Source organism: Sander lucioperca, chromosome 12, assembly GCF_008315115.2.
Source record: "Sander lucioperca isolate FBNREF2018 chromosome 12, SLUC_FBN_1.2, whole genome shotgun sequence".
NCBI classification, from domain to species: Eukaryota; Metazoa; Chordata; class Actinopteri; order Perciformes; family Percidae; genus Sander; species Sander lucioperca.
Genome location: NC_050184.1, coordinates 12,954,573 through 12,981,106, shown reverse-complemented (window position 1 = coordinate 12,981,106; position 26,534 = coordinate 12,954,573). Strand labels below are relative to the sequence as shown.

The following is a 26,534-nucleotide window of genomic DNA, read 5'->3' as shown; positions in this document are numbered from 1 at the left end:
GGATGTGGGCTTTTTACTAAAGGTCAGCAGCGACCTTCTTTCAGATCTGACACCTTCTTGTTGACAGTTGACTTATTGTTGCTTGTTGACATTAAAGAGAGGACACAGACAATTAGTTCATAGACATGTCTTTGTCCTTGCTACTGGAACCCATTCTTCCATTTGAAGGTTCAAAATTCACATAAAGACTCCCTGCCAGTGGTTTTCACATCGGAAAAAAACTGACGTAATGCTGCTGGTGGTTGTTGAGGTGTAAAGAAGCACGTGGTGTTGGAAGATGGAAAAGCACCTTACTGGTTGGTTTCCATGTCACCTCCCTAGAACTGATTTTTCTGGTTTTGCAATAATTAGTATATCCGTCCTGTGAATTGGATCTGCTTCTAAATGTAATGGGTTCTTCCTTGGCTCATGCTACATCCTTCCACCAAGTTTCATGAAAAGCAAGACCTCCTTGGCAAAGGTAATCAGCATTATAATTAAAGGCATGTGCACTTGTTTGGATTCAAATGTGTCCTGATCATTTCAGATTATTGTCTTCCCATAGACAGCTGGAATGATCCTGATCAGTTTTTGAAAATGTGAACAATCAAAAAGAAAATCATACCTGAGATGGACAATAGCCTATTGACCAACACCTTCTAGATATTACAGTAAACACAAGGCCAACATCATCAAGCCAGTATCCACACACCCTACTGCCTATTCCTACCAGACACCCAGACTTTATAGTTGTTTAGCCTCTTTTTGTAATTGTTTTCAGTCACTTTATAGTTGTTACCTATCTTTCTGTGGTTTTGTGTCTCATTGTGGTCATTTTGCATCTCTTAATAGTTGCTTTGTGTCTCTTTGAGTTACATTTTGCAGGTGAAGGCCATGGAGGCCCCTGCCACTTTGAGCCCCTGGGCCTGTGGCCAGTAGGCCTGTCAGTAATCCATCCATGAATAGGACAAGTGTTAGAGGGAGGAAAATTATTACTATAATTAATTGTTTATTTAACCTTTAATTCCATAGAGTTTGACTGTGGTGTTTAACAATATCAGATTACAGTTTTGAATTGTACAGTATGAACTTTGGCTACCACAGGAAACAACGCACAGAATCACATATCAGTGTTATGAACTAAGACTTGTCAGGCTCAGGTTAAAGGGGCGCTATGCAGTCTTGGCAATTTCTTTGCTGTTTTCTCGCTTTTTGCTCGCAGGTTTCTCTATAGAGCTCCCCCTACAGCTTCAGAGTAGATATTTGGCAACACTGTGTAAAAACTTGCTCGGTCAGTCTGCCGTTTTCCTCTTTCTCTGTTCCTCCGATAATGCTTTCCTAGCTTTCTGCTTCTTTTTTGACGGCTCAGCCATGACGATAGTGTGAAAAACTCCATTGCTACCTTGTTCTTGCTAGCCAGTTCCTGTGCAGTGCCTAAAGCAATTTGTTACATCGCGAGACCTGATATCACGCGATACGTCCTGGCTGCGATACCACCGGCCGAAAGTTGCAAGGGTGGTTTTTCCGCTCACAAGCGCTATGGGGAAGCGAGACGACCACCATTTAACCTGAAAAAAGTCATATAACCATTCCAATGATTCCGAAGCTGTTGAGTTAAGGTAAATTAAGCTAAAAAAAACTGCATAGTTCCCCTTTAAAAGGATAAATCTGGTGGATTTATCCACCGCTGAAATTCTACTTCTGTTTGAGTAACGCCTGCTTAAAGACTACAGTTCACAGAAATAGAAATAATAATAACAATTATTATTATTAAAGCTATAATGCGTAGTTTCTGTCTCCCCCATGAGGAATTCTAGTATTGACAACAAAACTGTCGGCACATCCACATGATACAAGCCTTCCATGATCGATTTGGCAATGGCTTGAATGTAACAAACGTTTATTAATATAAAAAAGTTACGCACTAAAGCTTTAAATTAACAATATATAATCGAGGCAGTTTGTTGTTAAATATTTACATCTTCAGTAGGAACCAATAGGCTTGGGGCTGAAAGCTACAGACAGGTTGAGAGACAGAAAAAGCAGAGGTGCAATTGAGCTCAAACAGCTCAAAATATCTGCTGTGAAAAAGACCTATTGTTGGTTTTGGTCTTTTCATTCGATTTGTGGACAATAACAAAAATATATAGAATATTGCCCATCTGAAAATGTCAGAGGCCTGATGCATATTTATTCATATTTTCTATCTGCCAAGACGCACTCTTTAGAGACAAGCAGTTTCATTTCACTTCCCTTGATGGATGACTATAGGAGAGATTTGATAAATGATACGAAGTCCTGATGATTTACTTATAGCAACTCAAATCAAGGCCAATAAATCAAAAAACAGGTTATTGGAAAATATTGTCATAATGTCTACCAAAAAAAAAAGAAAGAGCCAGACTACAATTCAACATTGATCTCTTAAGTGTTTGCAGTACAATTACTTTAGTTCATGACTCAGAGATTGGGTCAAAGCTCCCTGTGAACATGCTACTTACACTGTTACATTTACATTAATTAACCTTGAGAAGAGCAAAAGCTATGACTTGTTCTAGAAATCCAGAGAATGTTTTTAGACAGACACACAGAGAGTAACAGGCAAAACTACAGCTGCTTCAAGCAGGCCTACTGCTGACTGAGTCTACTACTTCCGCCACTATTAATACTGCCACTGTCCCTAGTTTAAAGGTGCCCTGCCACACATATTTCATTACTTTGAGGTAATGTCTGAAGTTCTACTATGTACTCTAACATTATTTGTGGAAAAAATGCCTTGGTTACCTTGTTTCAAGCCATTCTAGCGTGGTATAGAAAGCCTGCAGGAAGACTCAGCTTGATTTGTGCCAGTTCTCATTCATATTCAACGAGCTAAGCTGGTTCACTCTGATTGGCTAACAGCTAGCCAATGACAGCCAGGCTATCAGCATCCTTTACCCAGCGCAACTGGGCGAGCTCATGAATAGTAATGAGCTCAGGCAATATGATGTCAGACTGACCAGCTTTTGTAATTGGCCTGATTTCTCCGCTTATTTCTTTTCAGTGGCTAGAGCTGACAGAGGAGGTAGCAGTTCATTTTCACATTCACGACATAACACAAACACATATGGACCTAACATATTTCAAAAAATGCAAGTAAAAACGGTTTTGTGTGGCAGGGCACCTTTAATGTTACTGCTACATCTATACTACAACTTCCACACTGCTCATTTCTGGCATAATGATGATTATTCATACTAGTGTAAAATAACTACTTGTAAGTACATTTACTCAATACTGTACTCGTCATTAGTCATTGAGTAGCTTTACATAGTTGGAATGGTACTTTTACTGAAGTGAAGAATAGGAGTACTTCAACCTCCACTGACTATTCGTTTTTGTATTTCGTCCCACTTGGGTTGCTGTCAATCCATTCCTAGTTTCCTCAGTCAAACATTACTTTATTACCTGCGAACGGTCCACAATGTTGCTGCTAGGCCTTTCACCAGCTCCACTGAAAGGTCTTGAAGCCTTCTAGTGCTGATGCAGATTTGTAACAACTGTTTGAATGGATGGTGGTATAGGGAAAGTGTTCAGCTAAAAAGCCTCATAAAAGAGTTCTTAAGGGGAAAATACAATTCATTGGTACATTTTCTGTCTCAATTGAACCCAATGCATGGTTTCTTTAGCACAATCAAACAAATAGCCTAATAATCACTATCATAAGGCAAACTTAAATAAATAAGATGGAAATTTAACCAGGTGTACATCGACCACAGCAGAATTCAAATAATTAATATCACATTAACAATTAAGAAGGAAAACTCACTCAGTGATGCATGAAGGAGCTGCGACTGTCAGTCAGAGCACATCTGAACACAGCTGGAGGCACTTAACCTAATCAGGGGAGTGATGCTGGGAACAAATTGTCTTTTGGCCCTCTGGGGGCAGCGTTCCCTGGGCAGTGCAGAGGGAGTTCACAGCAAAGCACCGACAGTACAGGACAGTACATCACCATGTCACTTACCGTTGGGCCTCTGAACAGGCCCTATTGGTTGGATCTCACTGCATGTTCAAAGTCAGTCACAACATACTGTATAAAAAAAAAAAAAACTTTAACTGAAACAATTAGGGATCCCTCGTACGGGATTGCCAGACATAGTGCAGTAGTAGAATTGCAATATGAACCAAAGTCATGCAATAACAATAAATAACAGAACTTGTCATTTAAATACATATTCATTGTAGGAAGTCTAAAGGTGTGGACACACAGAGCCGACGGCCAAACGTCGGCAGAAAAGGCAGTTGTGCTGATCAGTCTCCCCAAATTGGTCAAAAAAGTGCCTCGGAACACACCAAAGCGACGAGATGTAATACGTCTCCATAACAGCAGGCGGCGCTAATCTGTACTGTCGCCCAAAAATGAAAACCGGCAGCTGATTGGACGAACGCGTCACATGGGTCTTGTTTCTCCAGAAATTCCAAGGGGGTAAGCTTCGCTTCAGAACTCGAACCTCCTATGGCGCCATTTTGATGCTACCAAACGATCACCCGACGTTAGCATTCCATTGACTGCCATTCATTTTGATGTCACTTTGACAGCGAATAACTTTACATCTGAAGCGTTTAAAGACTTTTTTTGTCCATTGTTTATTTCTAAAGAAACACAACAATGTATAAAAGGCTCCATTACCTTGTATCTCACGTTATGGCTCCATAGCAGACGTTTTTATAAAAATAGGCTAATGATTGTGTCATAACCACGCAACTTACTGTTGCATAGTAGAGGAATTACCGTATAGTACAGGAGAAGCTCGCAGGCAGTTTCGACTTACATTAGCTGTTTAAGTTTAATTACTAATGTTAACTAGCATTTTAGTTAGCAATAATTAGCCTGTGCCCATGTTATCTCCTTACATATACCTACGCTCTCCATCTCTGCAAAATTGGGAATTATTGAGATTTCTCTTGGCACAGCTACCAGAAGACTTACAACTTTCAGACACGTTGCTCACGTCACATTTACGTCGTCTCTCTCAGTTGGAGGCTGCGCAGTAACGCTCAGCGCTCACCGGAAAAGTGCTTCTAATATCCTTCACTGGTCTCCATCCAGAGCAACGGGATCTGTTGGTCCATTATATACTGTCTATGGGAAATTCAAAGACAGACTGTCATGGCGGCTTGTTCAGAATACGATCTCCTATTGTACTAAAATAGTTCAACGAAATGTGTTTCTAGAACATTTTAAGCAAGAAATAGGCCATGCAGTTGCTGAATCTGTCTTCATTTCAGATCAACAAAGGTCAGTTTAAAAGATTTTCGTCAGATTTTGAGAGACTCTAGTCACGCTCATTCCGCTCCCCGTTTCCGGGTTAGCACTCTACCAATCAGATGGGTCATTTGAGTCCGACTGCCGGCAGTGCCCGCCCCGCCGATTATACATGTCAAATCGGCCAAAATGAAGGATGACGGCCCCTCGGACAGACGACGGCACAGAACACACCAAACAGACTCAAGTCACTGACCTCGCCAGACTGTCCAACGGCTTTATTATTATTATTATTATTATTATTATTATTATGATTATCAGCTCTGTGTGTCCACACCTTAAGAGTTTTAGGCAAAATATAAAAGTATTTGGAGTGAAGAATCTGGATAAACGAGATGAAGATTTCAGTCTTTAGTTTATGTCATGTAGTTTTACTGCTTTTCGTGCATTTGTATCTATTCATGCATTATCTGCTGCAAAAAGTGCCACTACTTGAGAGACTGGAAGGCTGGATTAAAATGACCTGTTGGCCTCAATTGACCTGCCCACACATTTCTCCTACTGTATTTGCACTGTGCACTTGTGTACCCTGTTGCCATAGTCATCAGATACTATGCATGGGTGTACTGCCACCAAGCAATTCACTATGTCCTATGGTTGGAGTACTACACCGCCTCAGGATTGCTGTGTCATTTTTGTTCTTTTTTAGCAATGTGCACATCGGAATAATAAAAGTATTAACAGATAGATGTTGACAAGATAGGGTCTTAAGATTAGGTAACATTGCAAGAGCCACCATAATGCCTTTATCCTATCAGTTTATACTGAGCTTTAGTGGTGCATATCACACAAATTTGAAATTAATTAAATTACCACAAACTAATTACCACCTAAGTCAGGAGGTCTGAGGCCCTGGGGCAGATCCCCACTTTGCCCAGTTGGTAATTCAGCCTTGGGAAATTTACCATTAATCATGTATATGTCTCCTTGCTCAGTTGATCAAAAAAAATTGCTTTAATGGATAGGTTGACTTTTTGTCAAGTACGTCTTCAAACAATACTCAAATGCACATATTCACATTGAAGCAGCTTTTAATCTCTGCAATCTTTTCTTCTGTCATCGCAGAAATCCATTCTAAATATTAGTCAAAGCTATAGATTATGAAGCTATTGCAGTCTGACTTAGCAAAAACAAGTTTTTTTATCACATCCATGTTATACACACACACACACACACACACACACACAAAAAGACAAGGAAACACTTTAGATTGAATATAACATGTATTGGAAAAATAATAAGCTGCATCCAGTCCATGATCCAATAATAATAATAATAATAATAATCCAATCCTTTATGTTCATGGTGGGCAAGAGAGGTGAGTGTGTGTTTGACAACAGGTGTTTTTTACAACGTGTCATTATTTTCCAAGAGTCACTTGGCTTGTATGCAATTATGCATGAAATAGACTCAGTGTAAATATAACCATAAAAGCTGCATGTTGGCAGTGAAGGTCAGTTGCTGGAAAATGATAATCTCAAACCAAACAGATATATTGCATGAGTTGATTTCAAAAGTTGCATCTTTGTTGTGGAAATACTGTGATAACCTTTTGGAAGTAGTGTGAGCTTTGAAACCTACTTTAACTAATCTTGTTGTGTGCTGTGCACAACTTACGTAGATTGGTAAACTAATTTGTTTATGAAAACGAATAATACTCTTTCTCGATAAATGACTTGGCAAGAAAACACGAAGAACGCTACAGTCAGGTGCCAAAGATTATTTGAAGAGGAACGTGACTGTTTTGCCGTTATGGGCCATAAAGATAAGTACTGGTTTACCGTAAACTGTAAAGTAGACCCTCATAAACGTGTAAACCAATATTTCCTGTGTATACCTGCTTTATTTTGAAGTCCTTTTGAACCTCAACAGTCAGAATTTAATATGACCTTTGTTTTCTGTTGTCTAAGAAATAGGTGACTCATCCAAAATCTATTACACAGTCTAATTTGTTTATAGTACAATTTATTGGCATTGTGATTTATTGGAGTCTACATATCACATAGAGGAACTCAAATATAAACTGATGCACATATATTTGTGCTTAAATGACAGCATATACAGAATTTGTAGCGCTAAGTTCTTATTTTAGTAAACAAATATCCCATTTACCCCAAAACTACCCTTGTCCCGCTTGCATGCCTTCCAACTTTCCACATCTCACCCTTAGCACGTATTGGATGTGGGCTTTTTTACTAAAGGTCAGCAGCGACCTTCTTTCAGATCTGACACCTTCTTGTTGACAGTTGACTTAATGTTGCTTGTTGATATGTAAGAGAGGACAAAGAGAGGAAGTTAATAGACATGTCATTGTCCTTGCTACCGGAACCCATTCTTACATTTGAAGTTTCAAAATTCACATAAAGACTCCCTGCCAGTGGTTTTCACATCGGAAAAAAACTGACGTAATGCTGCTGGTGGTTGTTGAGGTGTAAAGAAGCACGTGGTGTTGGAAGATGGAAAAGCACCTTACTGGTTGGTTTCATTGTCACCTCCCGAGAACAGATTTTTCTGGTTAACAAAGGTTTTGCAATAAATAGTGTATCCGCCCTGTAAATCTGATTCGCTTCTAAATGTAATGGGTTCTTCCTTGGCTCATGCTACATCCTTCCACCAAGTTTCATGAAAAGCAAGACCTCCTTGGCAAAGGTAATAAACAGCATTATAATTAAAGGCATGTCCACTTGTTTGGATTCAAATGTGTCCTGATCATTTCAGTTTATTGTCTTCCCATAGACAGCTAGAATGATCCTGATCATTTCTTGAAAATGCGATCAATCAAACGAAAATCATACCTGGGATAGACAACAGCCTATTGACCAAACCCTTCTACATATTGTAGTAAACACAAGACCAACATCATCAAGCCAGTGTACACAAACTCTCATGCTCATAACTACCAGCTGCCGTAACATTATATGTTTTACCCTAAAAAAAATGCAAGAACACAGGTTTTTGTCCTTGGAAGATATCATCTAGTAACTGTCGGGCAGAGTGGCGAGACAGTCAACAATGTGTCGTTTTATAGCCTGCCTGCACACACATCTTCCCTGCTCATGCTTGTATCCCTCCTGAACCTCAGCAGCAGCTTCACCCAACCCTCCTTCCCACAAGATAACTTACCGTAGTGTATTACTTTCCCCCATCCAGACACTAAATCTTTGACATGTTAATTATAAAGCCAAGTTCATGCATTCCGGGAAGGGGAATAAAACAGCTTTTGATCGTATACCTTCTCCTTCCTCAAAGCACTCACAGCTCAATGACCAATAAATTACTTTGCCGATATGATACAGCAGTATTTGTGTTTGGGTTACTAAAGAACTGAGTCAGTTAGGAAGCTGTTATTGCAGAGACACGCTATTGCTAATGGCCCAGAGCCATTAGTCAGTAACATAAAATAAAATGAGTAGTCAATTAAAAAGTCTTCAAGATTAGCTTAATGAGCAGGAGCCTCTTCCTGTTGGATTTACATTTGTTATGTTAACATTTATCTCCTGAATTAAATATTGAATTAATGTTTATAAAAGTCTTTGAAAGGCAGATTAGAAGAAAATGTTCTTTTCTGCTTAATAGTGATCTCATCATGTAAGACCAAACATGACATCATTTTTGTCATTACTTTGCCTGGGTAAGCGTAGCTGGGAAGGTTTTCCAAACATAGATGGTTTCAATACAAATACTATAATAATACAAAGTTACTACTCATGCTGATGTGTCAAGCTGACCAGCAACACTGTAAGGAAGTGAAACAGGCTATTCACAGAGAGTGGTGCTCCTGTGGGAAGACAGCCCTGTATCGCCACCTGTTACCTTATCACTCACTAAATGGAAATGAATATTTTATATGTATTGTGCAGCCTGTGCACACTGGCTGATGCAAAAGCTGTGTAGTTTGTGTGTCTTTTGTGTTTAAGGTCCACTGCAGTGGTAATACACCACATTTGCTGTCTCATTCCGCTTGCATTTCGTCATTCTGGGGGGAAAACAGATGCAGCCTGTAGAGTTTTAGACATGAGATACTGATGACAAGAAAGTAAATGTAGCTGTCAGTTGAAGGATTTATTACCTTGTATATTTGGCTGGAGGTGAGGGGTATTTGCATTATTTGTGTGTGTGTGTGTGTGTGTGTGTGTGTGTGTGTGTGTGTGTGTGTGTGTGTGTGTGTGTGCGTGTGTGTGTGTGTGTGTGTGTGTCACAAAGTAGACATTTTAGGTCCTTTAAAATTCCCAGGCTTGATACACACACAGAGACATTGGTTTTAGTTTTAAAATGATCTTTATATGGTTTTCGTTTTACTAGCAGCAAATGTACATTCTTGTTTTTGACAGTTAAAACAGCTTTAAAACAGTTTGTTTATTTTAGAGGGACTGCAGTCTTTAAAGATCATTTTAAAACTAAAACCAACGTCTCTGTGTGTGTATCAAGCCTGGGAATTTTAAAGGACCTAAAATGTCTACTTTGTGACGTGTGTGTGTGTGTGTGTGTGTGTGTGTGTGTGTGTGTGTGTGTGTGTGTGTGTGTGTGTGTGTGTGTGTGTGTGTAAGAAGGAAGAAAGGAAAGATAGAAAGATATCAACATAGAAAGAGACAGGGGGTGGTGAGTGGGTAAGAATGTGTATTACTCTGCTTGAAGCTTCTTCCTTCCCCCTCCTCCCCCTCCTCCTCCACCTCCTTCCCCACCTCCAGACACCACCTCAAGGCCAAGGCACTGTCTCAACACTATTTGCATAAGGTGCTAAAAGGGAGGCTGACAGAGCAGGGCAGGTGATACTGGAAAGCGGACACAGGAAGGAGGACCCAGAGCTGATACAGGAAGCTATCACAAACACAGCCTCTGAGCACACACCCACTTACAAACATATACACACACACACACACACACACACACACACACACCTGTTACTCCAGCAGAGTATTCATTCAGACCGGTACAGAGAAGGACCTTGGCCTGAGCAAAGGCACAATTAAAACTCCAAACTCCCCGCCGGCATCCCAGAAGTCAGTTGACTTTGACTCCAGAAAAATGCATTTTGGAGTGGAAAGGGAGTAAGCTGAGCCCAGAGAGATAGAGAGGATCATCTGACATCTTCTTCAGTTAACAGGTAAACTGAACCTTTGCTCTAAAGGCTGGCTTTGTGCTTTTTGTACCAGTTTGTGGCTTCGTGTTGTTGTAATACACTACTTTAAAAACTTTTTTACTGCAACTAACGTTTTCATTTAAGCTGTTTCTTTTAAAGTGAAGACCATACATTACCTGACTCTTTTTAAGAACTGTGAGTGAAGAGATTTTCCTAAAACCGAATACCAATGAAACTTAACTCCACACTGTTGGATTCATCTGTAATAAATGAGGTATTTACTTTACCTTAAATCCTTAACTGTATTTAGTTGCAAAGAAATGTGACTATGCAGGTGGATAACAGAACTCCAATCGTGAATCTGTATATTCAGTTAGGATTCCCAAGTGTCTGTGTGCCGTTTGCCGCATTGTCTGTTTACACGTGCTTATCTGTACATGCTCCGGTCTGTTTCGCCTCAGTTAGCCTCACGTTCAGTTCAACTGTCCGCAGCAGTCTCCCCCTATCCCCCCCCATTTCAAACAGCAGAGAGATCAAGTTTCATTTACCTTTCAAACTGAGAACAGGTAGGGCAGCTTTGTGGATGACAGTTGAGCTAAAGATACACACAGCTGGGCCTGACATAATGGGGGCTGAAAAAAGAAAACTACATTATTTTACATGAAGCTTGAAAAGGACGCTTCAGTTTGAATTAGGTCTTGTGACCAACAAGCAGTGATTAGAATACTAATAGGTCAGTAGGACAGGTGAGAAAAACGTGCCACTGATGGCGATGAGGGACCATAAATTAAAGCACAAAGCACAATAAAGAGACATCTACCACGTTTGAAGTTGGTATTTTGGATTCAGCAAAGGACTTAGAGTTAATATTTGACTCTGTTGTACAGCACAGTGTACAACCCTTCAGTTTGGCTCTAAAAGACCTATGGATTACATTTCCTCCACCTGCACTTTGAACAGTTAAAAAAAAAGAAAAGATGACAACAAGGCTTAAATGTATCAACGTTACATCTCACTTTAAAACAGCAGTACATAGGAAATAAGACCTCCACCTTAAAGCGAGAATACATACATATGATAATTACTGGATAATGATACATGCTAAAACATACGGTAACAGCACACTGAATCAAGCTAAAGTTTGCTAACATTAGCCACTATAAGCTACTGGTCCTACCAGACCAAATAAGGCAGTAGCAGCAAAACCCTGTGTGTGAGTGTATTCATTTGAGCAGGTGTGCATTTAATTGCTCATGAATTTAACTTTTTATTGTAAAAGAAAGAACTAGTTATTTCTTTTTTCGAAACATACAGTCTTACAAGAGTCTTTAAGAAACTACATCTGTTTACCTGACACATATCTCTTAACTATAACTAGAAGTCTCACATCTAGACTATCCATTCCTTCTATATTCTGAAAACTAAGGGACATATTTCACCAATGCAGGAAATAATTTAATAACTTTAACCGACTGGTGCAGTCTTACAACTGTGATCGTCACAGGGTCAGATTGTGATGTAAACAGCATACTTTTGCATTTGTAAATAAGAATGTAGATAGAATAGAGATTTAGAGATCTGTACAATGTCCTTGGTGCATTCCTTCTGACCAGCCAGCTGATTAAAAATGGTGAAAATTAAGTTAAATGTGTTACCAAATCACTAGAAACAGAGTTCTACTGGGGACACATTTATAAGTCATACAGTAAAGGTTACATCAACACGGCTAAGCAGATGTTAAGGTTGCTTTATTGTCTCCCATGGGAGAAAACTGTCTTGGAAATTGCTGACTCAAGACCAGACATCACAATAAACCACATTAAATAAGAAGATGTGCGATTTGTTAGACCTGAGCCTACAAGATCAAATTTATTCTTGTTGCTTTTATCTTTACACTGTAAAACAAAGGTCAAACAAAGATGCTGTAAATATATTTAAATCTTTTTGGTGTATTTATTAAAAACTATGTTGTATCTGGTGAGTATTCGAGCCTGGTGTTCTGTTAAGGACTGTTTGAGGAATCATTAAGAGTACAACAAAGTACAGCCGGCTATTTGCTTAGTGCTCATTCTATAGGTAACATTGCCTGGAGCTTTGAGAAACTGTCTCTCCTTTTCACCTTGAGCTTGATCTCTATGACCCGTGAATGATGTGAAACATATAACTACTGATTAACCTAATACCTTTATGGGTTGGAATGAACTCAGTCAATACTATAATTAGGCCAATACTCAAAAATATAACGGCATAGCTAAAGAGAGCCAATTGACGCAAATTGTCACAGCATGCTCCATTTCATGGTTACTATTCCAGATATTTTTGGGATTTTGCTTCCGTTTGTCAAGTAATTTGTTGAAGCAGCCTCATTTGACAATGAGAAGCAACTGTGTTAATATGGACTTCCTTGAGTTTTTCAGTTAGTTGCGCTCTAACTAGATGCAGGTATTTTTTCTCAGTGGTTGGTAAGGTGGGGCTAATAAAAAATATTCCATCATTGTGAGTTAAATTTTAATATGGAAACACTTACAGGAAGCTCCAGCAAATGACAACACCCAATAACAGATTTCAGTTTGAGCAATAGGGAAATTTAGTCTTGATTAGTGATAAGGGGAGGCTTTAAACTGATAAGACAGGTGTAATTATACAGAAAAATCTGTCGTCATCCTACTAAAGCATGTTTGAATTCAGTAGAGACAAAGAGAGAGAGTTGGCGAAGCAGGAATTTCAAGGGTAGATGGAGAGATTAGACGGAGAACAAGCAGGGACTTTGTGTACTGTAGATGGGGGTACTGGGGCAGGACCAGCCCAGAGGGCACAGAGAGGAGAACACCTGTTCTCTGACTATCGATCATCCTGAACACACAAACTTTCCCTCAAATTGTGTTCAGTGTCACATAAACTTTAACAGAAGCCACATTTCTGCACTTAAATCAACACGTGTAGTTTAATATTATATGAGAGTTTGGGGTCTTTTGATGTCATATTTGGACATTTGGCATAGTATCAGATAACAGACAACATGAGTGGGTAGATATGTGCTCAACATTCAGGGACGGTGTAAAACGGTGTCATTTATAATGGTGATGTGACCTTTGCAAATATCCAGTTGGCTAAAAGAACAATAGTCAATTTTGTACTTAGTACTACGGACTCAAACTTCATATATTGTACATTTGATTTGTGCATTTTGTTACATTTTGATACATTATGAATATGTCGATAGACCTTTGTATTTTCAATTGTTGTGTTCATTTTCAAAAAGAACAAGCAATCGAAAAAATAATATACAACTGAAACCTGAAATATAAGGTTTCTCCAGTCAAGGATTAAAAGAAAAAACTAGCATTTGTATAGAAGTATTCAGAAAGTTAAAGCTGCTCTCTTTGGGACTTATCTGCCCCAAGCAATACATTGTAGAGAATGTATCCTTCCTCATCATGTTCCCTGAGACTGTATGGACCATAAAGTTTGCTTTCTGATTCATGTCAGGTTATGAGCAAGTAAAAAGCACCCAGTGTCCTTATGTTTGCAATGACTTGCTCATTATTGCTAGGCTCAGCTGACCCATTTAGCATTTGTGACATGATGCTCAGCAAATGACGCGATACGTCATTCACTGGTAAAACATTACAACACTAAACTGTACCAACAGGGGCTCTTATACTTGGTCAGTAGAAGTTTATACTTTTTATAATTTATGGTGGAATAAAGGGTCTCAAATATGACTTGTCTAGGTTTTTCTTGTTCAGGGTCTGCTGAATTGAATGATTCGAAAATCTTTTCTTGTGTTCTATAAATAACTGGAGTGAAATATAAACAATAACACTGGGCATATATGCAGTGTTACCAATACTAAATACGGGGTGGACATTGTCCTTTCCATTCCTGTCTTGGCATGTCACTGTTTATGGTTGTTGCTGTTGATTTAGTAAATCCACAATATCACTGAACTCATTTTGCATCACACCCGCGATTTAATTACTCATTGACAAACCAAAATCCTGTCAGCTTTGCAATATTATGTGTGATCTACGTGAGGTTAAAAATAGTGCAAAGTTCAACATTTAACTGGCTGCATAAAATGTGCACTGATTGACTGAAATCCTGTGTTGGGATTATGGTTCTTCACTGAAAAAATGGTTTGTACTTGCACGATTTTCACGATAGGCCTGCATGCAGTAAGATACCATCTATAATATGAAAACTAATTTGTACTTGTCATCTGTTCTTTTTTTAAGATAAATCAGAAGTTAAGGACAGACCAAGAAGCGGAAAGGAAAGGGCATACGAGTCCAAAGAACATTCGACAAAGGAGAGGGTAGGCTTATATTTCCGAAGATGGAACAGTCTCCGCAGTTTTGGCACATGCAGGTCGTCCCCCAGGACACTGCTGGAGAGCCAAAAAACAAGGTGTCAGTCGTGAGCCAGCCTGAGTGCTCCATCTGCTACAACACCTACGACAATGTCTTCAAAACCCCCAAGCTGCTGGAGTGCACCCACACCTTCTGCCTGGAGTGCCTCTCCCGCCTCATGGCAGTCTCGGTGGCTGACCAGGACACTGACGGCGCCAGCACTCGCCTCTCTTGCCCCTTCTGCCGTCACCCCACCACGCTGCCTGAGGAGGGACCCCCGGCCCTGACAACCAGCCGCGAGGTCCTCTGCAAGCTGCCCAGCCACCAGCAGCAGGAGCAGCCAGTGTGGCTGGAGGGGGAGAAGCTGTGCTACAAAAGCCTCAAGCACAACACCGGTGCAGGGGCACGTGATAGTCCCACGGCCTTCTGCGTCTGCATTGACATTGGGGCCAGCAAGACAGTGGATGCTCCGATCCAGGCGCAGCCCCAGACTTTTAGCCTGATGGGCCGGCTGGCAGACTGGAAGAGGCTGGTGCTTTTCATCATGCTCATGCTGCTGCTTGTTGTAGTTGTGTTGTGGCCATTGCAGTGTATGTTCAGCACTGGGAACATGCGCTGTGAACGTGTGAAACAACCCGTCAACCCCACCGCCACAACAACAGCTACCACTACTTTCAGCCGGTTCCCAGGCTCCCAGGCCGGCCAGAGATAACTTATAGACTGGACATCACTGTTACTGTACATAATCTTGTATAATGGCACATTTGACATCAACATTTTTGTGCATAGTTGCACTTTTGTTTAGTGTACAATGTTATTGCCACCCACAACTGTCAACACCTCAGGCTTTTTAGATGTCTGACTTTTGTGCCCCTAAGTGTTTTTTTACTGGAATTGTGTGTTATTGTGTCATATGCCATCAGACTCAGTTAAATTAGGTTGTGTTTTTAAATTAGAATCACTTTTTCTTTTTTTTTTTACGCATAGCGGCTTTAACTTCACAAAGCTATCCTTCTCAACCGTAGTTAGCTGTTAACTGCCCAGGAGTGGTGGGACATGAACTCTGACAGGCACCTTCCCTCAAATCATATTCAGTGTCACAAAACATTCACAGAATCCACATGTCTTCCCTTTAAATCAACACCTGCAGTTTGAAATTAGATTAGAGTTTTTGGTCTAACTGGTTTGATGGAATTTGTCATATTCTGACAATTGGATTTGGATTTGTCAACATTTAGCATTGACGTAAAAACTTGTGTATCTAAGCCAAACAGTGATATTTAAAATGCTTATGTTAACTAAAAGAATACAACAAATAGTAAATTATGTACTTTTGTACTACAAACTCAAACTTAATATATTGTACATTTGATTTGTATGTTTTGATATGTCTTTGTTTACAGAACTACAATAAAAAGTGAGGTAAGATAATGTGTTTTCTCTTAAAAACTAAATTTACTGCAGCATCAGTTAGTGGTTTAATCTGTGTGAACAGCGGGTGTGGGCAATTCCCATCAAACAACACACAGCTTCCGACGTGCTTGAATGCAAATAAAAAATGCTTAGTTTCGGGGTCAAGTTGCAAAATAGTCGAGCCCTTTACTGACCGCTTGTTGTCATTTCCTCCCTATCTGAACCTTAAGCCCATGACTATAAAAGCAAAGCCCTCCTTCACCTTGAAAGGAAGTTGCCTTTATTCATTCCTGGATTAGGTGCGTCAGATAAAGGAGCAGTTAGGCTGTGGGGTTTTCCAAGTATCTCACTTGTGACACATGATTAAATTCTAACAGTCATTTAGGAGCAGCCATAATAAAAGTGCTACTTCCTGAAGCACCATGTGAACGGCCAGTAAACATGATTAATCAGATATGGGTTGTGGAAAGTATTTCCTACATGAATAAAGATTTAAAAAAAGAAGACACTAATAAATATTGCACATAAAAGAATGAATAAAAGTTCCTTGTAAGTGGGCCTCATTTCGCTCTATGGCATTAGAACCCCACATTTACACACATGCGGCTATCAGCTACTTAAAACGGTTTTATTCGGGGCGACCTCTAGCTCACCCAGTAAGAGCGTTCGTTCCATGTTGGCTGAGTCCTGCAGCGGCGCAGGTTTTGAATCTGACCTGCTGCCCTTTGCTGCGTGTCATCCCCCATCTCTCTCCCCCTTTCATGTCTATCCTCTTTCAAAATAAAGGGAAAAGCCCCAAAAAATAATCTTTAAAAAAAACAAAAAAAGTGTTTTATTCAACACTTAATGTGGCTCCTGTGTTAAAATGCTGAAAATAACAGCTAAAACAGCACTCACTTCAAACTCATTCTTGTGTTTCCCCCCTCTTTTCATTTTATCGTGAGTTATACGGTCACTGGTTATAACGCACAATTTCTACAGGCCACTTCAACCATGAAATAATCTGTCATTACAGAGTAAATTGGTGTTTTTCTGGAATGTGTTTCCTGCCTTGCTTTTCAATATTGATATTAGTTAACTTGTATTCATTGAGCAATATTCTCGGTGATCATGCACTTCATGCAATAGAGAACTTCTCCAACTGAAGAGACAACTAGAGAGGATAAGATGGAGAGCCACAGCAGGGTTTAACACAAACAGTTTCATAACACACTGTCCTTTGTTCTCTGCTCCACCACAGGGCCACACCTGAAGGCAAGATACAGGAAGCATGCTTCATACACTGATATCGCTTTCACTTTGGAGCGTAGGAACCTTTTCCAAAAATGTATTCTTCCTCTCTGTCCCCCAGTAGAAACAAGACTGCTCCAGATTAAAAAGCAAACAGAAACAAGCAAAATCCACATGTAACTTAACATAGTGCCATTGTATATTTTTATTAAACTCTATGATATTAAACCTTTTTTGTGCCATTTCTGGCAGTTCATTGCATCAGCAGTTGTAGCCTATACAGCAAGAAGGCGTCTGGGCAGAGCCAGTGCAAGAAGAGGAAAAAGAGGAAGAGCCTCCACTAAACAACATGGGAGCACTCAGAATATTACTACTCACTGCAGGCATACTGCGACCAAAAATTTACATCAATATCAAGTTCAAGTAAATGTAAGAGGACAAGCAAAAAGAAAATACCGTGTTACTACTGCATACCTCCATGTATACTGGTTCAACTCGAAATGTACTTATCGATGGTAAAATTACACCAATAATAATAATAATAATAGTAATAATAGTAATAATTCAGACACAATATAAAACAAACAAACAAAATCAAAACAATCAATTTGAAATGCAATTTGAAATGAAACGACAAGAAAAAAAGAAACAACACTGACAAGTCTAGTGCACTACCAAAAATACTTCCACAGCCAATGGACATTCACACACAACCAAAGATTCAGCAGTTTCACACTTTCAAGTATTGATGTTTCACCATATCATAAAAAAAAATTTGACCCATAGAGGCAAAGTGAAATACAATAAAAATCTAAAATTATCCACAGCGCAAGATAGTTCAGAAACAAAACGACCAAGGTCATTTGTCATTCATCGGACAAAGATCACAGTTCAGATGTGAAAAGGACAAAAGGAAAAACTAGAAGAATCCAAACATCTTCAATGTCCAAATTCAACTGAAGTACATCAAGTGGTGCAGCATATTTCTAGACAGACATAGGCCTTCACTGACACAGGGCATCAATGCCACACATTTCATAAAACATAGCTTTTATTCACAAAAGGAATTAACCATTAAACTACATTGGCAACCATTTATACCGGGAAAACTCTTCACGCTGACAGACAAGTGACTGACACCACTGGACAAACAAAGCTTCAACTGAGACCTTAATCAATGAAAGAACTGCGTTGTCACACAGGATGATATGGCTGCTGCAGGTTAAAGTATTACTGTATTTGTGTACTACAGTATCAAATTACAGTTTATTACAGTGCAATATCTGAGTACTGTTACTCCAGTACATTTTGATTACACTTAGCTGTGTTTTAAAATCAAGAATCACGAGTTGCAGCAGCAGCAGAAACTGGCCAATTTATGACGAGGAAGAAAACAAGGCGAGTCCAGTCTGTGAGTGTCCTTGACCTGGTTAGTCACACATTTCTGTTGGTGGAGAAAGAGGAATGGTCTGAGCACAAACACCACCAACAGGTGCTGTTCATTCATTTGATGCTTTAAATAAAAATAAAAAGGTAGACTGAACACAAATCATCATGACATCTTCCTACTGTGAGAGTTTTTTAAGGATTTCTGGATCATTAAGTCATTACATTTTAAACAAGCTTGATCAGATTTCACAAACGCATGTGCACTTGTATTTGAGTAGGAGGCTAAAAATACCAAACAATCTGCCAGACAGCCCACATGGGTTCAGTGCTCCACGACATCACCGTCTTCGTTATCACATCAATGACGCCGGCTTACTCGCCCTACTATCATCAAGCCTGGATTATGGCCATCTTCTAAATTACTTTTTGGAGACAAATCTATTCTTCAATCTCAGGCGGATGGCCATCTGGACCACTGTAATCGCCCTCATTCTCTTGTCTCCTTGTGACAATCTCCTCTGACAGATGTTGAACTGCATCAGACCTGCTGATTAACGAGGACAGCCAGTCAAACGCAGCTGAGAGATGGCGGTCAGCCGAGCTCAACTCCAAACACCCATTCAGGAATCCCCTCCACCTGTTTCCTGTCAAATGTGGACTTGGAACTACTATTACAATTTATCGGTAAATCAAACTTAGTGCTGGGGACGCTGCTTAGACATTTGTGCTTGAACATGATCTCTCCCATCCTAATGCTCTTTTATAAATGTATATACATGTGTGTGTGTGTGTGTGTGTGTGTGTGTGTGTGTGTGTGTGTGTATATATATATATATATATATATATATATATATATATATATATATATATATATATGTATTTGTATTTAAAAAATCAACATCTCATATGTTTACACAGTATCAACAAAAACACCAAGAAATAATGAAAACAAGCTGATTAAATGGACAGACAAAAAAAACAGCTGGAGGCCATGTTCTGATGACAGACAGGACTGATGTGTCCTAGCAACCATTAATGGCCTCCAGTCCTGTTAAAGTACATAACAGCTGATTTGCAGGAGTTACATACTGTACAATCAGTCACATCTTCAAAAAAAAAAAGTCCACTTTCACACCTGAAATTATTGTGTCGGTTTTTTTTTTAAAGGGCTTGCTTGCCTTCCCTGTACCTCAGGGTCCTGTAGCAGGTTACGTAACTGTCCTTGTTATCACTCAGCACCCACATTAATAACCAACACAGCTGGAGAGACACAATGCCGCAAAAACAGTCTAAGGTCAAGTTTAAATAAAGCCAGCAAAGACAGAGAAAGAGGGATAGCGAACAGACTGACTGATTTCTGGCAAAGAGCGGACAAACAGCTTAGCTTTGACCTATTCTTGGGTCCCGTACAGTTCTGTTCAGTTCAGGCCGCAGCAGACTCCATAGACTCCATGTTTATTATCCGTCACACCTAGGGAAAACTGGATGTTTCTCACGTCAACTTGGATTTCCAGGATTTGGAAATTGTAATAGTAAAGAAGTAACAGCAGGTTTGGGGAGGCTAGATTACAGACACATCCTGTGACAAGGCACTCACGCTGGTTAAACGAAGAAGAGGCTGGAGCGGTGGGTGGGTGGGGGAGGGGAAGGCAGGGGGGACAAAGGCCCTGAGCGAGAGCACTATGCTGTAGAGTCATTGTCTCTATGGTTTGACTCCAGAGAGGTCAAGCAGGACAGCAGCAGGAGAGAGGGGTCAGCTCGCCACCTTCAGCCCCGGCAGGGTCCACTGATGTGGGGTGTAGTCAGAGCAACACACTCCCTCCTCCCCCAAGGGATTTTTAGGAGCTGATGAAGCGACACCTCCGCTGAAACTGAAGCAAACACAAAACGACAAGCAGACAAGTGGAGTTAATGGCTGGTGTCACTTTGAATCACAAACACTCTACCTGAGGTAACTCTCGATATGGAGCTAAAAGCAGCATTTACTCAGCATACACTACACCGGCCATGTTATCAAGAGCGTGTCCACGTGTTTGGATTTTAGTTCAATGTTTTAAAGTGCTTTCAATCAACAACCTTTATTGCCTTCATAATACTTTTGCATGCAAGGTTAAAAACAAAACAGTGATACTTGATTTTTAAGGCAGACATTTGATTTCATTTGTCATTTCTGGGCTGGATTTTGTAGTTACTTACCGTCCCATAAACTGATACTGATATGTCTGCAATAAGCTAATATTGGTGCAGACAATGTATCTGTCAGGTCCCTCTACAAAAGAGCCACAAATATGCTCCATGCATTGCTGAGTAACTTTCTCACATATGTTATGGCCCTTTATGACTGCAAATACAAAAAAACCCTTTTTAGAACAAAACCAAACGTCTTTTTGTAGAGGCCCAAAGATGAGTCAAATGGGTGAATATCCATTTGACTCATAACAACAAAGTGAAAGAACAACTTGACCTGACGTCCAACAACACTACTCTAAAAAACACATAGAACATAGATTATGTACTAACTTACACATTTAAAAAGGCCCCAAAGAAGAAGCCTATAAGTTGTGCTAAAATTTGCGTATCTTAAAACACAAAGAACTGCTTATAAAATAAAAAATATGCTAAATTAATTTAATGTGTATTTCATATACATTCACTGGTGATCAAAACAGCAGGTACTTTATATGTCTAATGCTGATGACCCCAAACCAAGCCAGGACTCACTCTCTTTTACACTGCTGGGTTCCCTGTCTGCTTTATTAATCACTACGAGAGAGAAAAGAACGAGCTTGTGAGAATTAAGCCTGATTATAAATTGAAGCTAAATTGAATCTTTTGTTGTTTTAAGGGGAGCTCAGCTTTTCTTTTAAGGGAGCTCAGTCGCTCCTGGCCAATCTATAATTTCAACCATAAAAAAGAGAGCATCACTCTTACTAAATTAATTTGACTCACTGGAAGAAACTGAACTCTCAGTCTTGAATCAGGGTAAAAGATTTAACAGCACCTCTGAGTTTTGATTTTAGTGGAAAATTCAGTCAAGCCTGAAGGTAAGAAGGTCTTGTGGACTTGTCTTGCAAACAAACAGAAGTTATGTTTTCAGTGTTACTAACCAAAACACATTGCATGTATGTTTGGGGTATAACAATTGTGTCCTGCGCCTTATAAACATTTACATCCAGGATTGTGTATATCCATGTGAACTAGCTTGCTTGTCTTCTTCTTCTTTACCTTTGCTGGCGCATTGCAGCATACTGTATCTTGGAGTGTTACTGCCACCTGTTGATCAGTGGAATAGTGTGACACCATGGGCTGTGTGCTTCGTGTGCACGTGATAAACAAAACGGGGACCCACTCATCGAAAAACAGCTCCATAGCACTACTAGAGGTCTAAAGTTAAAATCATAGCTCCATTTTTTCAATAAATAACCCTACCCTATCACATCTACTGTATTGCAGACATTTTACTACAGTGCTACAGAAAAAAAAAGGGTTCTCCAGCAAGTGGGATGATGCTCTGACGGGTTTGTTCACTCTTGCAGGAAAAATATTCCAGAACAAGTGGCAGAAAAGAGGCTGAATGTATTTTGCCACAGACAGCACACAATAAAAAGCAAACTATGTCAAATGAAATTCATGAAGTACTCACAGGGAGGCAGGTAGAGAGATGTTCAGGTCAACAGCGGTGGTTTTACCTCCTGGTGTTACTGCTAAATGACGTCTGAGGGCTTTTAAAGTTTATGTTCTCGTACACACTGGACGAATCATCATTTGTCATCCTGCAATAACACACAGCAAAAAAAACAACTTTAACCCATTTTCTGCTTAATGTTCTGTGATCGCATGTTTAATAATCATGTCAATTGCCACTTTACCATCATGGTATGTGTTATACTTACACAGAAGAAGAGCGCGAGGATGTCACACTGGGTTTGGACCTCGAGTTGGTCATCTGGGGATATTTGATATTGGAATATTCCCTCTCCTTCAACTTATTCCTCTGCAAAGTGACAACAACACAAGAGGCAAATTCAGTTTACGGGACAATGCTCTCACAAACTCTCCTGTATCTACGATATAAGACCTTAAAAGACTTTAAATAGTCCCAGGTGGCATATACATTTAGCATTGGAGCAGCACTTTGGAAACTTGCTGACACTCAACACACAGTACTGGCATCCGGGCCGTGTGAACTCAAACACATCTTACATAAATATTATGCCTATATTAGGCCTTCATTACTGTGTCAAAAAGTGTTTTTCCATGTATTTTCATTTCTTTTGGAAGCCATTGGAATGTTGTGGAGTACCTGCTCCTCCTCCAGTCTCTTCTGAGCCGTGTCTATGTACTGCTGCACAGCCATGTAGATGAACTTATACTGGGCCTCTGTCTGTACCATGCCTGATCTCTGCTGCCGTACCCTCTGGATGGTCTTTGGGATGTCAATGTCACAATCTAGACCTAGAACATGCGCATGTACACACACATCCAGAAATGAGCGGAGATGCAGTACAAAGATTTCAATATAAAAAGTCCAGTGTGTCAGTTTCACATTTGAGTCTCCCACCTTGGCGGTTAATAATGTCAATAAGGATGTCAATGACGATTATGGTGCCTGTCCTGCCGATGCCTGCGCTGCGGGGACAACAGGGTGAAAAGTCAAATCATGTGTAGTTACAGCACTTAAAGGAAATAAGCGTCAATGTCAAGGTGGAAGATAGATGTTCTTACTTCTAAGAGCATATCTGATTTCACCCAGACAGTTATGAAAAGTGTTACATAAGCATCAAGAGTTTTCTCAACCAATACATGCTAATGGAAGTGACACATGAAAGTCTAAGGTTATGAATTATAGGTTTTAACTTGCCAACATCAATAAACTTGACTATGTTGTTGTGTCTCATATAAAATGCCAAGAGAGAACTCAGCTCAACTCAGTGTTATTTTCCATACAATAACAACATAATGTATCAGCAGCCGACGCATCGGTGGAGCTTATGTGTCAGATGTGTTCTGTCAATCTGTCATCATGTCAGTAGTACATGTTTGGGGGATTGCTATGGTAAAATACATCAAAGCAAAATCCTGACTACAGCCTAACTAAAACAGATTGTGCTTTTTGTGCTACTGTTTAGTTAGTGTTCATGCTGATATATATATTCAATTTTGTTTATTAGGATAAACCCCTTGAAATGTATCATCTCGTTTTCGTAAGTAAATCAGATCAATGTAAATAAAGCACATGGAGTAATAGTATATTGGTAAAAGCAGAGCTTAATATAACAGTTACTAAAAAGAAATAGCTGCAAGAGGCAACATAGAGGTTTAAGTGAAATTAAGAGCAAATTCAGAGTGTGTTTGTACTATTTATAACCATGTCTTTATAATTAGTTTTGCCGTTGCTAGTTTGGTGAAGACTCATTGACAATTAAGTAAGGAGACGTTTTAACTTTAATTATAGCACACCCAAGTGGTCAATTGAAACCATATTTTATGAAAGCCTTATTTCATAAATCTTTATTTAAGTGAGCACATTTTCAGGTGTCCACAATAATTTTACCATCTCATGGCAAAATTGAGTCAACATGGAGAAGAAGAAGAAGAACAAAAAGGAAAAGAGCAGCTTCTACTTAAATAAAGCTCGACTCTGGTGGGACTCGAACCCACAACCTTTGAATCACTTCTCCTGTGTTTAACTAGAAGTCCAACGCGCTATCCATTGCGCCACAGAGCCACATATCTATTTCACTTGCTGAAGAACCGTCTTGGCAGGTCACCTCTACCTCTACTTGAGCATCTACCCAGCATGAATTAACTTTCATCCAAACGCTACGCATCATATTGTAAAACTGGTTGTACCTGCAGTGGACGACAATAGGTCCGGTGTCTGGAATGGTACTCTGGGTGCGGTTGACCTCCTCTAGGAACCAGAGGACACCGCCGGGCTCATTGGGCACCCCATGGTCCGGCCAGCTCAGGTACTGGTAGTGCCAGATGTACCTCGGAGGCTCCTTCTACAAGGAAATTACAGCAAAAAAAAGATGATAAGTTTAAGTTGTCAAAAGATTTCTCACAACACTTGCAGTATTACTATGTCTTTCTCCTCCTTCATCTCCATACTGGCTCTGCAGTGTTCATTAACAGGCTTACTGTAAAAAAAATAGGGGACAAAATCCACAATACTCATTCCAAGCATGGTTCCACAAAGTTCAGCCAAAGCTAATATGATGCTTCAGCAGTTCGATTTAGCCAATTTAAGTGGATTTGTCAGTATAACATTTCATCTTTGTGTTGGCTCGGGCTTGTTTATTGCTGTACTGTAATGGAGGGATACTCTCTGGTAGTCACATGCAGACTTTGTTGCTGTATCTATTATTGCAGTAATATTGCAACTACACCAGTACTAATGATTAGTCGTGAATGCTAGAATATGCTTTTATGCTAAATGAGAATTGTGGATTCTGTCCCTAATTACAGTGGACTCTGAGGAACTAATGCATAAGACCAGGATAAAGTAGATGATTACAGCAACCAGGAACCCTTCCTGTGTATAGGAGAAAACTCATCATTTCAGTGAAACAAAATCTTTCCATTGTGTGGACCTGAATGTGCAGAAACATGGATGGACTACTCTGTCCGCTTTAGTCTCTGCTTTTACAGGACGTTGACAGGAATCTTTATTAACTGTGAGAGTGTGATATATTAACAAACAAGTGCTGGTTGACTTTCTTTAATTTAGCGGTCATTCACCTAAACACTTTATTTAAAGTTGATCAGAAGCATGATTTGGGGGCTATACTCTTTGGAGACAATATTGCTAAATTAATCGCAGACAGTTTTAGCAGACTTTACATACCGTTTTAAATTCCTCCCTTTTAAATTACTTTTAAGCTGATTGACTACTGTTATCAAAGCAACTGATTCTTCTAAGCATTAAATGGACAATGGCACTGTGCACACTTGAAGAAGAAGAATGCCTTTATTTATCCCGCGAGGGGAAATTCACAATTGAGCAACAAACCTTTAATTTGCTCATTATTGTATTCATGTATAAAGAAGAATTTACATTTATTTTTGGCTTCAGTGCAAGAAAACTAGAAATATTAAAAGGCTATGTGCGCTTCTGCTACATACTTTTTCTCTATCTGCTTCTTGTATTTGAGATCCATGCAGTCAATCCTTCTGTAAGCACAAGCACATGCTGTAGGATTGTGTGTGTGTGTGTCAGGGGTTAGATAATCTGACCCCAGGGCAGTGGGTCAACTCTGATTGAGTACACAACTTTCCCTACCCTGTCTAGACGGGTCACCTCCAGCTGCCTCAGGATGTAGTCTTGTGCTGGTCGCTCATCCACGTTCCTTACCAACACCTTACCAAACTCCTTAGTGGCGTGGAGGTCGGGCCAGTAACGGACACATTTGTTCTAAATCAGAGGAAAAACAGAGAGAGAAGGGGGGATGGAGGATGGTGGGTATTAAACAATTGAAACAACCAGCTCATCTCAAGCAGTTTTCCAATCAGCTTAACAGTCATACTATCATTGTCAGCCATCTCCCTCCTAACCCCCACATTACACACACACACACACACACACACACACACACACACACACACACACACACACACACACACACACACACACACACACAAAAACACACACACCATCATCATTCCTACTAAGCATATCCACCCATCTCTCTGAGAATCAGCTAATGCCATCAAGTACTGTTTCTCAACTGAGAATGCAGAAACAAAATGGTTGATGTGTAGTTTTGTAAAGGTCAACACC

The 26,534-nt window shown here is 39.8% G+C and overlaps 2 protein-coding genes and 1 non-coding gene across 7 annotated transcripts in view; 1 reads left to right on the top strand and 2 right to left on the bottom strand.

Moving 5' to 3' along the window:
• The first annotated feature begins 10,014 nt into the window (after positions 1-10,014).
• Positions 10,015-16,150, top strand: LOC116040874 (RING finger protein 223). Its single transcript, XM_031286577.2, has 3 exons — positions 10,015-10,391; positions 14,606-15,647; positions 15,749-16,150. Exon 2 carries the CDS (start codon positions 14,706-14,708, stop codon positions 15,429-15,431), a length of 726 nt encoding a protein of 241 aa, XP_031142437.2. The 5' UTR covers positions 10,015-10,391; positions 14,606-14,705; the 3' UTR covers positions 15,432-15,647; positions 15,749-16,150.
• A 3,765-nt stretch (positions 16,151-19,915) lies between these two features.
• ptpn11b (protein tyrosine phosphatase non-receptor type 11b) overlaps positions 19,916-26,534 on the bottom strand; it is a 45,598-nt gene continuing 38,979 nt past the window's right edge. For all 5 annotated transcript variants that reach the window (XM_031286359.2, XM_036008112.1, XM_036008113.1 and 2 more), the window contains 7 exons: positions 26,037-26,168; positions 24,605-24,759; positions 23,313-23,380; positions 23,055-23,206; positions 22,645-22,745; positions 22,395-22,524; positions 19,916-20,622 (listed from right to left, as the gene is read on the bottom strand). In XM_031286359.2, the coding sequence (XP_031142219.1) occupies positions 22,437-22,524; positions 22,645-22,745; positions 23,055-23,206; positions 23,313-23,380; positions 24,605-24,759; positions 26,037-26,168 (696 nt within the window). In that variant the 3' untranslated portion in view covers positions 19,916-20,622; positions 22,395-22,436. The remainder of the gene's footprint in view (positions 20,623-22,394; positions 22,525-22,644; positions 22,746-23,054; positions 23,207-23,312; positions 23,381-24,604; positions 24,760-26,036; positions 26,169-26,534) is intronic.
• Positions 24,388-24,479, bottom strand: trnar-ucu. The gene is given in 2 exon segments: positions 24,388-24,423; positions 24,443-24,479. It is a non-coding gene; the product is annotated as a tRNA-Arg (tRNA).